Raw genomic sequence first — 15,752 nt, 5'->3', positions numbered from 1 at the left:
AGGACTGGAGGGAGGCGAATGTCGTCCCCTTGTTCAAAAAAGGTAGTAGAGATAGTCTGGGTAATTATAGACCAGTGAGCCCTACATCTGTGGTGGGAAAGCTGTTGGAAAAGATTCTTAGAGATAGGATCTCTGGGCATTTAGAGAATCATGGTCTGATCAGGGACAGTCAGCATGGCTTTGTGAAAGGCAGATCGTGTCTAACAAGTCTGATAGAGTTCTTTGAGGAGGTGACCAGGTATATAGATGAGGGTAGTGCAGTAGATGTGATCTATATGGATTTTAGTAAGGCATTTGACAAGGTTCCACAAAGTAGGCTTATTCAGAAAGTCAGAAGGCATGGTATCCAGGGAAGCTTGGCCAGGTGGATTCAGAATTGGCTTGCCTGCAGAAGGCAGAGGGAGTACATTCAGATCGGAGGATTGTAACTAGTGGTGTCCCACAAAGATCTGTTCTGGGACCTCTACTTCTCGTGTTTTTTATTAACGACCTGGATGTGGGGGTAGAAGGGTGGGTTGGCAAGTTTGCAGATAACACAGAGGTTGGTGGTGTTGTAGATGGTGTAGAGGATTGTCGAAGGTTGCAGAGAGACATTGATAGGATGCAGAAGTGGAGTTCAACCCAGAGAAGTGTGAGGTGGTACACTTTGGAAGGACAAACTCCAAGGCAGAGTACAAGGTAAATGGCGGGATACTTGGTAGTGTGGAGGAGCAGAGGGATTTGGGGGTACATGTCCACAGATCCCTGAAAGTTGCCTCACAGGTGGATAGGGTAGTTTGAAAGCTTATGGGATGTTAGCTTTCATAAGTCGAGGGATAGAGTTTAAGAGTCGCGGTGTAATGATGCAGCTCTGTAAAACTCTGGTTAGGCCACACTTGGAGTACTGTGTCCAGTTCTGGTCGCCTCACTATAGGAAGGATGTGGAAGCAGTGGAAAGGGTACAGAGGAGATTTACCAGGATGCTGCCTGGTTTAGAGAGTATGCATTATGATCAGAGATTAAGGGAGCTAGGGCTTTACTCTTTGGAGAGAAGGAAGATGAGAGGAGACATGATAGAGGTGTACAAGACAGAGGAATAGAGTGGATAGCCAGCGCCTCTTCCCCAGGGCACCACTGCTCAATACAAGAGGACATGGTTTTAAGGTAAGGGCTGGGAAGTTCAAGGGGGATATGGGAGGAAGGTTTTTTACTCAGAGTGGTTGGTGCATGGAATGCACTGCCTGAGTCAGTGGTGGTATGGAGGAATTTAAGGTGGGGGCTTATATGGGAGGCAGGGTTTGAGGGTTGGCACAACATTGTGGGCCGAAGGACCTGTACTGTGCTGTACTATTCTATGTTCTATTAACTCTTTACTCTTGGAGAGAAGGAGGATGAGAGGAGACATGACAAAGGTATACAAGATATTAAGAGGAATAGATAGAGTGGACAGCCAGCACTTCTTCCCCAGGGCACCACTGCTCAATGCAAGAGGACATGGCTTTAAGATAAGGGGTGGGAAGTTCAAGGGGGATATTAGAGGAAGGTTTTTTACTCAGAGTTGTTGGTGCATGGAATGCACTGCCTGAGTCAGTGGTGGAGGCAGATACACTAGTGAAGTTTAAGAGACTACTAGACAGGGTATATGGAGGAATTTAAGGTGGGGGTTATATGAAAGGCAGGGTTTGAGGGTCGGCACAACATTGTGGGCCGAAGAGCCTGTACTGTGCTGTACTATCCTATGTTAAAGCATTTTTAAAATGCTGTAGGTTTTTTCTGAACACTTGTTTTTATAATTTTGAATTGGGTGGCAATTCTGCTGTGAAGTGTTGGCATAATGCAGGTCAGCTCCTTACAGTGCCAGCTCTAAGGTCGGATGTTCAATTCTTACTGCTGTCTGTAAGGAGTTTGTATGTTCTCCCCACGACTACTTGGATTTCCTCGGGGTCCTCCCACAATCCAAAACCGTACAGGTTAGTGTTACTAAGTTGTGGGCATGCTGTGTTGGTGCTGGAACATGTGGGACTCCCAACACAACCTTTGTTGATTTGATTTGATTCAAAATGGCACATTTCACTATGTTTTGACATGCGAAAAATAAAGCTGGAAAATTTCACTGCGCTTTAACATCTTCACCCGTCTTAGTGAAGCTGATGCTGATGTCTTTGAAAGGATTGCTCCATTCCCAGCATGCTGATTTTATAAAGTGGGAAACAATGCAGTTACCCAGAGGCTTTCTGCATGATTGTGTAAACGTAGTTACAATTGAAGATTTACACGAGGCAAGCAGAAACCTTCTACAGCAGGCGGTAGTGAGCGGAGGCAGACATTGTCTGCCTCTTAACGCTGTCCTGAGCTCATGCAGCCTGGATCAGAACAAGATCTTCCTGAACTGTGTTGTCCAAAATCAGTCACCAATGCAGACCAGGAAGCAAGTAACAGAGAGCAGGGTTGTACTTGTGACACCATACAGTGTGCAACACGTTTTCACATCTCTTGCACAGAAATATTGTGCATTTGAGAATTACAAAGTGTGGTCGCTGGCAATGAAGTAGCTCTTTTGCGGGGAGCTGAAGTGACTGAGCAGTGAGTGGCCTGTGGGTTGGACTCACCTTCTGTCACAAGTTCCCTCTACTTATCACACATTGCATTGAGAGGCAGGTTATAAAAAGCCAAACTTTATTTTTAAAATTCACAAAGAAACAATGAGAACAAGTGGAACACTTGGAGAGCAAAGATTTCAACACTGAACATTACAAGATTGCACAAAGAAAGCTGCTATACGGTTAAAATTGCAATGCTTATTTGTTACTGTAATTTGTGCCATGCTTAAAATCTTCTTTACTGAACCCAGTCAGACATTATAAACTGGTCAAAGCTGAATAACCAAAAGTGAAAGGAGATTCTCTGGGACACAGCTCTGTATCTCCATCCACTGCATTTGGAAATTAGAAGATTTTCCATAAACCTTTAATTGCAATTGTCAAAATTCTTAAGGAATAGCTACACTCAGTATCATAGTTGAAGACCTGTGATATTCACTTGCAGGATATGGCCTTTGTTGGTAAAGCTAAAAATTATTGCCCATCTTTAATACACTTGAGGGAATGCTTTCTAGAAAGCTGTGGCTCTTTCAGTGAAAGTTCATCCACACTGTTAGTCAAGAGTTCCAGGGTGAAGTGGAACCTGGAAATGATCTTGTGTATCTGATGCCTGTTGCTTTAGTGAGCAGAGATTAAAGTTTTGAAATGTACTGCTGGGACAATCTTGGCGAATATCTGCAGTGCATTGTGTAGATGGAACTGCATCTAGTGTAGTGAGAGAATATTCAGGGTAATACATGAGGAGCTAATCAGGTGGGCTGCTTGATTCTGAATAGTGTTGAGTTCTGTGATTGTTGTTAGAGCTGTAGGGAGTTTTCCATTACTCTCCAGACCCAAGTTTTGTTGAGGGTGGAATGGCTTTGGGAAGGCTGGAGGTGAGCAGTCACTACAGGACAAGCAACTCCTGACCTGTTTGTACAGCCATATGTAAATAACTGGTCCACATTATCTTCTGGTCAATATTGACATCTTGGATGTTGAAATTGTGGATTTCAGTGACAGTAATACCATTAAACACATTCTCTTATGGGTAATGGTTATTATCTGGAAGTATGACAGAAAGTTACCTGTTGCTTAATGGTCTGTGCCTGAACATTGACCAGATCTTGCTGGTTGGAAAAGGGTTGTGAATGGAACCATCAATAAACATCCCCAATTCTGATCTCAGTTTGTGAAACAGCTGAAGGTATCTGGGCCATGGATACCCTGAGGGATTTCTGCAACAATTTTGTGTGACTGAGATCAGTAGCTTCCAAGCACCATAACCATTTTCTAGATACATTGGAGAATTGACCAGAACAGAGTTACGATGATGTCCAGCGCCAAGTGGTTCTGATGGAAGCCAATCTCAGCATCAGTGAGCAGGCTATGAATATTGATGGCAGCCCTGTTGAAACCATCCAGAGAATGTCCACTTTGTTGGGTGCATGCCAGTGCAGTCACTGTACTGGAATAACATGGTTAGAAGTGGAGCACACATATCTAGTTTTACAGCCAGGTGTTCTCAGGGGCTGTACCCTCAGTTACATCAGTAATTTGTTAAAGTCACATGGAGTGAATTAAGTTGGCTAAAAGTCGGCTTCTGTGATGGTAGAAATCTCATGAGGAGGCCAAGATGGACTATCTGCTTGGCAGATATGGTTGAGGATTGTTTAGGAATAACGTGGCCTGCCAACTAACAGATGTTTTCATTCAGACGTGAGTCCCACCAGCACAAATGTGCTCAACTTAAACTGGCAGCTACACAACACTTGAACTAGTATTGGTCAGTAGGATGAGTCTGCAGCTGATCTGGAAGCTGGTGACTGCACTGTATATATGGGCATCAGAACTTCTCTGGCCTAAACTGTACTGAATGGTTATTAAAGCCAATAGCTACCATGGACGTACGAGTCAACCCATAGCCTCCACTTTGGTCCCATGCCAAGCATTGGTTGAAAATGTTAGCTTTAACTGAAAATACAATCCCTATATCCATAAGACCAATTAAATGGCATCATCTACCCAGTAACACAGACAAAAGGAATGCACTTTGTTCACTGAATCCTCATGCCCAAGAAAGCAAAATCTAGAATAACATTGCAATAGCTTGGATTGAACTGAGCTCAAGGGTAAATGACAATGGCTTCACATTCACTATGTGTTTTAAGGAATGTTCCAGTTACAACAAAGATGCTTCAGTTCATCCAAACTAACACTCCTGTGCAAGTACAGCAAGGGTTAAAAACTGAGTAAAGCTTCCTCTGTAGTGTCCTGTTAGACACTCCCAAGGCAGAGACAATGTGTGTTAGGTACAGTGTAAAAGCTTCCAAATTACACACTGACTTAATTCCAAAATATTTAACGGTTGAATTTCACTTTGGGATTTCTTTAATGCAGGGGTTCCCAACTTGGGGTCCTTGCTTCATAGTATTGGTCCATGGCATAAAAAAGGTTGGGAACTCCTGCTTTAAGGTATAGAAGGTGGCGTAGAGAAGTGTGTTTTTTTTATTCCTACCAAATCTCACCCAATAACATTTCACTTTTTCCAGTAGGATGTAACAAGGGCAGTTTGATCGCTTAACTCATACGGTGAAAGATACTGAAATCTTTCCCGTGACAAATTCAACTGGTGATTGTTCTATTCTTTGAAGATTTTTGGGGTTCAAAAGAACATGTCAGCACACAAGCTGGAGGAAGCAACCACTTCCCCTGCTTTCAGGGCTCACGGAGCACATGGCTTGTGTGATCACTTTACGCAGCTAATTGCACTTTCTGAGCTTATTTCAGGTTTTGTTTATGAAGACTTATGTAGATTTTTCATTCTTCCATAGTTTCACTTTATGCTTCAGGCACTCTCAGCATTCCAGTTCTGTAGTGCCTCAAAAGCACAGCCCACAAAGTGCTCCATCATATGGCATTGTTTCAAGTGTCTTTAGTTGTAAATGAGTTACCTCCACCTCTTGACTCATGACAGCAGCGTTTGGGGATTTCCTGAATAGATGTTTAACTGTTTCTGTAAAATAAGTGTTCTATAAAAGTATGCTTTCATGTTCATTAATCCTTCATTCATTGTACCTCCCAAACAATATACACGCGCACACACACACGTTCAGTAACCCATCATTCATTGCACCTCCCAAACAACCTGCACAGACACACCCACACACACACGTACACACTGACTCAATATTTTAATCCACTTTGATAACAGTGCTTTCAGTCAGGCTGCTGTGGATTTTGAAAGCCAATCTCTTAACACTTTCTTTCTTTTGGTTCCTTTTTGGTTTCCAGCTTGGAGGTTGTAGACTGAGCACGCTGTCTACAGCTGCCCACTGTTCCCGACGTGCTTCGCAGTGTTTCAGTGTCCGAAGATGCAAAATTCTCCTTTCTGCATTCTTCTAGCTCTCTGCGAAACCTGGACCTGCTGGCACCTACCATTAGCGCAGGCTGAACTAGATCTTCGTTTATTGTCAAGAAATCTTCAGTCTGACAGTGCAGGAGTTCTAACTGGTGATCTCCAGAATGGAGATGTTTATGACCAACAGGAGTCAATGAAACACTCATGGGAGTCACTACCATTTCCATTTCAGAGGGCGTGTCTTGTTGATTTGAAATCTGAAACGGATCTCCCTGTTTCCTCGAGTTGTTAGCTTCAGCTTCTCCAACACCCCCCATGGGTCTGCCAGGATATTGGCAAAGGCTTGAAATAGGATGAGTCGGCTGACATTGCCAATCCACAGCACCCCACTTCCGATTTTTCACCTCTGACCTATGAACCTCAATTCCTGGAACCAAGTGTGGTCTCCAAGTGTTGGACCCTTCATCATCACAGCACGTACTTTCTGCTGGGCCAGGACATGGGTCTGAATCAAATCCTGCCCCGACCCAAGTCCCTTTACACGGAGGGTAGTTGATTTCCGACACTTCCTTTTCCTCTTTGCTGGCTCTCTCAATCTTTGGGCTTTCCCGCTGAACTATGGCTGTTGCCCCATCACCAATGTTCACTTCTTCAACTGCTTCTTGCCTCAGGAGTGAATGATTCTTTTCAAGATACTTTGCCTTTCCCATCGGCTTGGTGTCCTGATGTGTCTTGTACTTCCGCACTGACCATTCTTCGGCCTTCTGGGTTCTCACAGTCTCTTCCAGTCCCTGTTGATCAACAGAGGCCTCGAGCTCGGTTGGCTCATCCAGATTCTGGGAATCACTGTGCAGGGTTTCACTTCCCCCTTCACCGAGGGACAACTCGGGATGCTTCTTTGACCCATACTGTTTCTTTTCAGCAAGAGAGACAGCTGATAACCTCTCTCCCAAGTGCAGCTGTCTCAGCAGGGGCGAGCGTATCGTTTCCACACTGCGAGGGCGCACCAAGTGCCTCACTATAGTTGGAGGGGACAGTGTCTTGCCAGAATAGGCTTGGATGTTCTTGGAGGCACAGGATAAAGGGGAGGGCGAACGGTGTGGTGAAGATGCCTGGGGTGTTGGAGACGGAGTGCAAGCCAGAGGCGAGGGTGGGATGCTGCTGGTGGACTTCCGTCGGCCAGTTTTGTAACGCTGGCTATTGGACTTGGAGGCCAGCCCATGCAAAGAGCAGGGCCTGAGGTTTCCTGCTGGAGAGGTTGGAGCACTTTGTCCAGGAGAGATGCTCTGGGGTGAGGTGGTCCCTGTTAAAAAGAGACAGGACCCAGTTAGATTTGTGTTTTATATAATTAAAATTGGACAGAGACTGATTCTAAATTGATCCTGATGTAGCTCAGTAATAATCTTAGATCAAAATTAACCACTAAAATACTCTAACCATTGGAATTTAGAACCCAGCTGGCCCAAAATTCATCGAGACAAGAAAAGAAGAGGTGATAACCTGAGTGCGGATCTGGTGCTGGGCTCCGACAGGGAGTTGCTGGTCCTGGTGACAGACTGCAAGTGGGAGATCCCGGAGCACTTTCACTAGACGACTGATACAAGCCCGATGGAAGGCATCGGCCTGTGTTCCGTGCTGCCGGCTGCTTTGAAATCTTGAGGCGTGATTTCCTTCTGTGAAAGCCAAGGAGTTGGACATGGTTAGTGACCACTTCTCTCAAATGCCTGAAGAAAAGAAAAGACCATTACTGGTCTATCGACACATGGATTAAGGGTTTTTTCTTTAACCCATGTGGCTGTAACTGTGAAGGCCAGCATTTATTGTCTATCCCTGAAGAGGAGTAGCTTGCTAGGATACCTGCGAGTCAACTACACACCTGAAGGTCCGGAGCCACAAAGAGGCCAGACTGGAGGTTCATGGCAGGGAGAGTTTCTCCCTTCTGCTGCCTGCGTGAGATGATGAGTCTATCGAGACTTTGAGACTTTTTTTTACCGTGCCCATGGTCTGCTCTTTATCAAATTACGGTATTGCTTTGCACTGTTGTAACTATATGTTATAATTATGCAGTTTTGTCAGTTTTAGTCTTGGTTTGTCCTGTGATTTCCTGTGATATCATTCTGGAGGAACGTTGTATCATTTTTTAATGCATGCATTTCTAAATGACAATAAACGAGGACTGAGTGTCCTCATAATCTAATCTAATGTCAAAAGGGCAATGTTACTATGCAGGTAGATTAGGAAAATCTGGATCCCAAGAGGGGCTATCGCTAGAACGCCTATGAGATGCTTTTTTACAGCAGCTCGTGGTTGAGCCCGCCAGGGGGATCAGCTATTCTGGATTGGGTGTTGCGCAATGAACTGGAATTGATTAGAGAGCTTAAGATAAAGGAACACTTATCTTAATGTAATCATAATGTAACAGAATTCACCCTGCAGTTTGAGAAGGAGAAGCTAAAGTCAGATGTATCAGTATTACAGTGGAGTAAAGAGAATTATAGAGGCATGAGAGAGGAGCTGGCCAAAATTAATTGGAAAAGGACAATGGCAGGGATGATACTCTATTCTTGGTTGGTGCAACTGTAATGAAACCCAATTACCCTCGGGATCAATAAAGTATGACTATGACTATGATGTCAAAACAGCAATGTCTGGAATTTCTGGGAGCAATTCGAAAGGCACAGGATATGTACATCCCAAAGAGGAAGAGGTATTCTAAGGGCAGAAGGACACAACTGTGGCTGACAAGAGAAGTCAAAGCCAACGTAAAAGCCAAACACAGGGCATATAATAGAGCAAAAATTAATGGGCAGTTGGAGGATTGGAAAGCTTTTAAAAACCAACAGAAGGCAACTAAAAAAGTCATTAAGAAGGGAGAGGGGAATATGAAGGCAAGCTATCCAAAAATATTAAAGGGGATAGCAAAAGTTTCTTTAGATACATAAAATGTAAAAGAGAGGTGAGAGTAGATAACAGACCACTGGAAAATGATGCTGGAGAGGTAATAATGTGGGACAAGGAAATGGTGGACAAACTGAGTAAGTATTTTGCATCAGTCTTCACTGTGGAAGACACTAACAATATGCCAGAAGCTTGAGAGTGTCAGAGCAGAAGTGTGTGAAGTTACTAGAGAGAAGGTTCTTGGGAAAACTGAAAGGTCTGAAGGTAAATAAATCACTTGGACCAGACGGTATACAGCCCAGGGTTCTGCAAGAGGTGGCTGAAAAGATTGTGGAGGCATTAGTAATGATCTTTCAAGAATCAATTGATTCTGGCAAGGTTCCGGAGGAATGGAAAATTGCAAATGTCACATCTCTCTTCAAGAAGGGAGAGAGGCAGAAGAAAGGAAATAATGGGCCAATTGGTCTGACCTCAGTGCTTAGGAAGATGTTGGAGTCGACTGTTAAGGATGTGGCTTCAGGGAACTTGGAGGCACATGATAAAAAAGGCCGTAGTCAGCATGGGTTTCCTCAAGGGAAAATCTTGCCTGACAAATCTGTTGGAATTCTTTGAGGAAATAACAAGCAGACTAAACAAAGCAGAGTCAGCGGATGTCGTTTACTGGGATTTTTAGAAGGCCTTTGACAAAGTGCCTCACATTAGGCTGCTTAACAAGTTAAGAGCCCATGGTATTACAGGAAAGATACCAGCATGGATAAGGGAGTGGCTTACTGTCAGGAGGCAAAGAGTGGGAATAAAGAGAGCCTTTTCTGGTTGGCTGCTGGTGACTAGTAGTGTTCTACAGGGGTTTGTGTTGGAACCGCTTCTTTTTACGTTATAAGTAAATGACATGGATAACAGAATTGGTGGCTTTGTGGCCAAGTTTGCAGACAATACAAAGATAGGTGGAGGGGCAGGTAGTTTTGAGGAAGTAGAGAGGCTACAGAAGGACAGACAGATTAGGAGAATGGGCAAAGAAGTGCAAATAGAACACAGTGTTGGGAGGGGTATGGTCATGCACTAGCAGAAGGAGTAAAAGGTAAATTATTTTCTAAATGAAGAGAAAATTCAACAATCTGAGGTGCAAAAGGACTTGGGAGTTATCGTGCAGGATTCCCTAAAGGTTAATTTGAAGGTTGAGTCGGTAGGGAAGAAGGCAAATGCAATGTTAGGATTTATTTCAAGAGAACTAGGATATAAAAGCAAGGATGTAATGTTGAAGTTTTATACAGCACTGGTGAGGCCTCACGAAGGAGTATTGTGGGCAGTTTTGGGCCCTATATCTAAGAAAGGATATGCTGACATTGGAGAGTCTTTCAAGGAGGTTCACAAAAATGATTCTGGGATTGAAAGGCTTGTCACCTAAGGAGGTTTTGATGGCTCTGGGCCTCTACTCACTGGAATTATGAAGAATGAGGAGGGATCACATTGACATGTATTGAATGTTGAAAGGCCTGGCTAAAGCAGATGTGGAGAGGTTGTTTCCTATGGGGGGGGAGGGCTAAGACCAGAGGACACAACCTCAGAAAAGAGGGGTGTCCTTTTAGGATGGAGATGAGGAGGAATTCTTTAGTCAGAAAGTCGTGAATCTGTGGAATTCGTTGCCACAGGTGGCTGTGGAGGCCAAGTCATTGGGTATCTCCAAGTATTGTGGATCAGTACTTGGAGATATGATGTGGTGGCCATTACAGAGACTTGGATGGCTCAGGGACAGGAATGGTTACTTCAAGTGCCTGGTTTTAGATGTTTCAGAAAGGACAGGAAGGGAGACACTGTTGATCAGAGATAGTGTCACGGCTGCAGAAAAGGTGGACACCATGGAGGGATTGTCTACGGAGTCTCTGTGGGTGGAGGTTAGGAACAGGAAGGGGTCAATAACTTTACTGGGTGCTTTTTATAGGCCACCCAGTAGTAACAGGGATATTGAGGTGCAGATAGGGAAACAGATCCTGGAAAGGTGTAATAATAACAAAGTTGTCCTGATGTGAGATTTTAATTTCCCAAATATCAATTGGCATCTCCCTAGAGCAAGGGGTTTAGATGGGGTGGAGTTTGTTAGGTGTGTTCAGGAAGGTTTCTTGACACAATATGTAGATAAGCCTACAAGAGGAGAGGCTGTACTTGATTTGGTTTTGGGAAATGAACCTGGTCAGGTGTCATATCTCTCAGTGGGAGAGTATTTTGGAGATAGTGATCATAATTTTATCTCCCTTACAATAGCATTGGAGAGAGATAGGAAAGACAAGTTCGAAAAGCGTTTAATTGGAGTAAGGGGAATTATGAGGCTATCGGGCAGGAAGTTGGAAGCTTAAATTGGGAACAAATGTTCTCAGGGAAAAGTACAGAAGAAATGTGGCAAATGTTCAGGGGATATTTGTGTGGAGTTCTGCATAGGTACATTCCAATGAGACAGGGAAGTTATGGTAGGGTACAGGAACCGTGGTGTACAAAGGCTGTAATAAATCTAGTCAAGAAGAAAAGAAAAGCTTACAAAAGGTTCAGAGAGCTAGGTAATGTTAGAGAGCTAGAAGATTATAAGGCTAATAGGAAGGAGCTTAAAAAGGAAATTAGGAGAGCCAGAAGGGGCCATGAGAAGGCCTTGGCGGGCAGGATTAAGGAAAACCCCAAGGCATTCTACAAGTATGTGAAGAACAAGAGGATAAAACGTGAAAGAATAGTACCTATGAAGTGTGACAGTGGGAAAGTATGTATGGAACTGGAGGAAATAGCAGAGGCACTTAATGAATACTTTACTTCAGTACTCACTATGGAAAAGGATCTTGGTGATTGTAGTGATGATTTGCAGCAGACTGAAAAGCTTCAGCATGTAGATATTAAGAAAGGGAACGTGCTGGAGCTTTTGGAAAGCATCAAGTTGGATAAATCACCAGGACCGGATGAGATGTACCCCAGGCTACTATGGGAGGCGAGGGAGGAGATTGCTGAGCCTCTGGAGATGATTTTTGCATCATCAATGGGGACGGGAGAGGTTCTGGAGAATTGGAGGGTTGCGGATGTTGTTCCTTTATTCAAAAAAGGGAGTAGAGATAGCCCAGGAAATTATAGACCAGTAAATCTTACCTCAGTGGTTGGTAAGTTGATGGAGAAGATCCTGAGAGGCAGGATTTATGAACATTTGGAGAGGTATATGATTAGGAATAGTCAGCATGGCTTTGTCAAGGGCAGGTCATGACTTACGAGCCTGACTGAATTTTTTGAGGATGTGACTAAACACATTGATGAAGGAAGAGCAGTAGATGTAGTGTATGTAAGGGGTTTCTTCTTTCATGTTACTTGCTAAGGCTAATAAAATGGCTTCTCTGTAGTGTTATAATGAAATAGCTTCTCTGTAATTTTAACGGATGAGGTAATGTTCTCTGTAGCAGCATGTTTGGGTTATAATTAGTGACAACGGGACTTGTATTCGTTTGCTAACCAATTGGGATAGATGTTATTCTTTCTTGTGTATCTGAAAGCTGTTATTTGCACGGGATTTGGGAGAGAAGGTGCGAGGAGGATGAAGAGAGAAGATGTGGCTTGAGGAGACGGTTGCTGGACCTGCTGGGCCTGGGCTCGGGCCGGGAGCCCAGGGGTCAACGATGAGTGAAGGAGGATCAGCGAAAGGGTATCCGTGAGCTCCAATGTTTGTGCACTGGACATGTTTATGAGATTATTGGCACCTTTTATTTGTTTTCCTTTTTTTTTGTTTCTCTACTAACCCCATACTTAAATATAAAATCTTAATCATTTAACCGCACATTGTGAACTGAATGTTATTTCGGGGTACTGATGTTACACAGGGGACACAACACGCAGCATCCACCCAAACAAGAGTGCTAAAGTTTGGTCGCGTAGGGCGCGTCACCCCCAAGATCATGCCATAAGATGCAATGAGTCTGACATGTATATGGATTTCAGCAAGGCATTTGATAAGGTACCCCATGCAAGGCTTATTGAGAAAGTAAGGAGGCATGGGATCCAAGGGGGCATTGCTTTGTGGATCCAGAACTGGCTTGCCCACAGAAATCAAACAGTGGTCGTAGACGGGCCATTTTCTGCATGGAGGTCGGTCACCAGAGGAGTGCCTCAGGGATCTGTTCTGGGACCCTTACTCTTCATGATTTTTATAAATGACCCGGATGAGGAAGTGGAGGGATGGGTTAGTAAGTTTGCTGATGACACAAAGGTTGGAGGTGTTGTGGATAGTGTGGAGGGCTGTCAGAGGTTACAGCGGGACATTGATAGGATGCAAAACTGGGCTGAGAAGTGGCAGATGGAGTTCAACCCAGATAAGTGTGAAGTGGTTCATTTTGGTAGGTCAAATATGATGGTAGAATATAGTATTAATGGTAAGACTCTTGGCAGTGTGGGGATCAGAGGGATCTTGGGGTCTGAGTCCATAGGACACTGAAAGCAGCTGCACAGGTTGACTCTGTGATTAAGAAGGCGTATGGTGAATTGGCCTTCATCAATTGTGGAATTGAATTTAGGAGCCAAGAGGTAATGTTGCAGCTATATAGGACCCTGGTCAGACCCCACTTGGAGTACTATGCTCAGTTCGGGTCGCCTCATGACAGGAAGGATGTGGAAGCCATAGAAAGGGTACAGAGGAGATTTACAAGGATGTTGCATTGATTGGGGAGCATGCCTGATGAGAATAGGTTGAGTGAACTTGGCCTTTTCTCCTTGGAACCTCGGAGGATGAGAGGTGACCTAATAGAGGTGTATAAGATGATGAGAGTCATTGATCGTGTGGATAGTCAGAGGCTTTTTCCCCAGGGCTGAAATGGTTGCCACAAGAGGACACAGGTTTAAGGTGCTGGGGAGTAGGTACAGAGGAGATGTCAGGGGTAAGATTTTTACTCAGAGAGTGGTGAGTGCATGGAATGGGCTGCCAGCAACGGTGGTGGAGGCGGATACGACAGGGTCTTTTAGGAGACTTTTGGATAGGTACATGGAACTTAGAAAAATAGAGGGCTATAGGTAAGCCTAGAAGCTTCTAAGGCAGGGACATGTTCGGCACAACTTTGAGGACCGAAGAGCCTGTATTGTGCTGTAGGTTTTCTATGTTTCTATGTTTAAGGCAAAGGTTGAGAGATTCTTGTTTGGTCAAGGCACGAAGGGATGAGGGGAGAAGGCATGAGACTGAAGCCGAGAGGGAAAACAGATCAGCCATGAGAGAATGGCGGAGCAGACTCGAAGGGCCAAATGGCCTAATTCTGTTCCTATATCTTATGGTCTTATATCCAAATATCATGTAAGGATTGGGTATTTAGTGTATTAGAGAGTCAGGTAATACCTGTGAAGGGAGAAACAGAATTAACATTCCAGGTTAATGACCTTACATCAGAGTTGGGAAAAGTTATTTGACATAGTAACACACACAAAATGCTGGGGGGAATCAGCAGGTCCGTCAGCATCTATGGAGATGAGTAAAGAGTCAACATTTTGGACCAAAACCCTTCATCGGGACTCGACAAGCAGGTTTGAAAATCCAGAAAAGAGAGGGTGGTGGGTACAGAATTTCAGTGTCAGGATGTTGATCAAAGGTGAGTGAATGGTGCAAATGGCAGTGCAAAGGGTGGTGAAATCTCGTTAATTAATGCTGGTCTGTCTGAGATAAATGAGTAATCAGTATAGATTTACGCTCTTTCTCATTCTATGTAGAGTACTGTGCAAAAGTCTGAGGCAGCCTAGATATATATATGTATTGGGACACTCCGGGGGTGGGGGTGGGGTTGTCAGTTCACGCCTGCGTTTCTAATGACCAGTGCTGTTTATTGTTCCTGTGTTAAAATGCTTTTGTGGGATTATGATGGGAAGTTCAACTTCACTTATTGTTACACTTTGGCTTGGGTTATATAGTTATTCTCCTATGTATTTGTGGGTCACCCTGACTGTAACTGGGATTTTTGATGGTCACCTGAGACTGAGTGGGGCCTCAACCCCAGGTCATAACGTCCTGATTGTTTTTGTGTAGATCACAATAAAAACGGTTGTTGAGTTTAACGAGCTTACCGAATGCTCGTCACACTGATGTCAGAAGTGGAATTAAAAAACAGATGACAAGACTGAAGTACTATAATGTTGGATGGAGTACCTTAAGACCTGGGGAATAAATTGAGGGACTGAGCAATATGCCTCTCCCACACCCCCGGGCTGGGCTCATGAAGGCGGGACCTGGAAACCAAGCATTGTGCCTTCCCAGGGAGCCCCGACGGAGTGAACGTACCCAGGCTCCCCAATCCAGGGGACATGGCGGACTGCATCACCTGCCTCCCTTGCGACCTGCACCAGGGAACCCAAGACGCCGTTGCCGTGGGAGTATGGGCACCATGGCAGACACCGCCAGAGCAAGAGGAAGAGTAACGGGCCTCAGCAATTAATGCCACAAGGCCCACCCTGAAGCTCCCCAGGTACAATGGTATCAGCCGCCTGGAGCCGTACCTGGCGAAAGTCAAACTTTCTGCATGGCTCAATGGGTGGAGCCCCACTGAGAGGGCAGTACGCCTTGGCCTGGCACTGGACTGGGAATGCCCTGTGGGCCCTCCTTGACCTAACGCTGGTGGAACAGTGTGACTACTGGGCCCTCTTAGCAGCACTTCGAGCAGAGGCCGGTGGCAGAAGCAATGAGGGAAGAACTGTGCACCAGACAGCACTGTATGGGAGAAGGTCTGGGGGCGTTTGCAGCAGATCTCCGCCATGGCTACCCCCAGTTCCCTCCCACAGCGCAGGAAGAGCTTGCCCTCCATACCTTTGTAAGGGCGCTGACGCCAGAGCACCTTCGGCAGAATGTTGGCCTGATGCCGCCATCATCATTGGCCGAGGCATTGACAGAGGTGGAGAGGACAGAAGCAATTTTAGCCCCCCAAGGTGTTCCAGTGTCGCCCCGCACA

The 15,752-nt window shown here is 44.8% G+C and overlaps 1 protein-coding gene across 2 annotated transcripts in view; it reads right to left on the bottom strand.

Moving 5' to 3' along the window:
• Positions 1-2,639: 2,639 nt before the first annotated feature.
• Positions 2,640-15,752, bottom strand: part of LOC134337444 (microtubule-associated serine/threonine-protein kinase 3-like) — a 98,342-nt gene continuing 85,229 nt past the window's right edge. For both annotated transcript variants that reach the window (XM_063032451.1, XM_063032450.1), the window contains 2 exons: positions 7,420-7,592; positions 2,640-7,222 (listed from right to left, as the gene is read on the bottom strand). In XM_063032451.1, the coding sequence (XP_062888521.1) occupies positions 5,814-7,222; positions 7,420-7,592 (1,582 nt within the window). In that variant the 3' untranslated portion in view covers positions 2,640-5,813. The remainder of the gene's footprint in view (positions 7,223-7,419; positions 7,593-15,752) is intronic.

This window comes from Mobula hypostoma, chromosome 24, assembly GCF_963921235.1.
Source record: "Mobula hypostoma chromosome 24, sMobHyp1.1, whole genome shotgun sequence".
Classification (NCBI taxonomy): domain Eukaryota; kingdom Metazoa; phylum Chordata; class Chondrichthyes; order Myliobatiformes; family Myliobatidae; genus Mobula; species Mobula hypostoma.
Note: the sequence above shows the minus strand (reverse complement) of the source record. Positions and strands in the feature narration are given on the sequence as shown.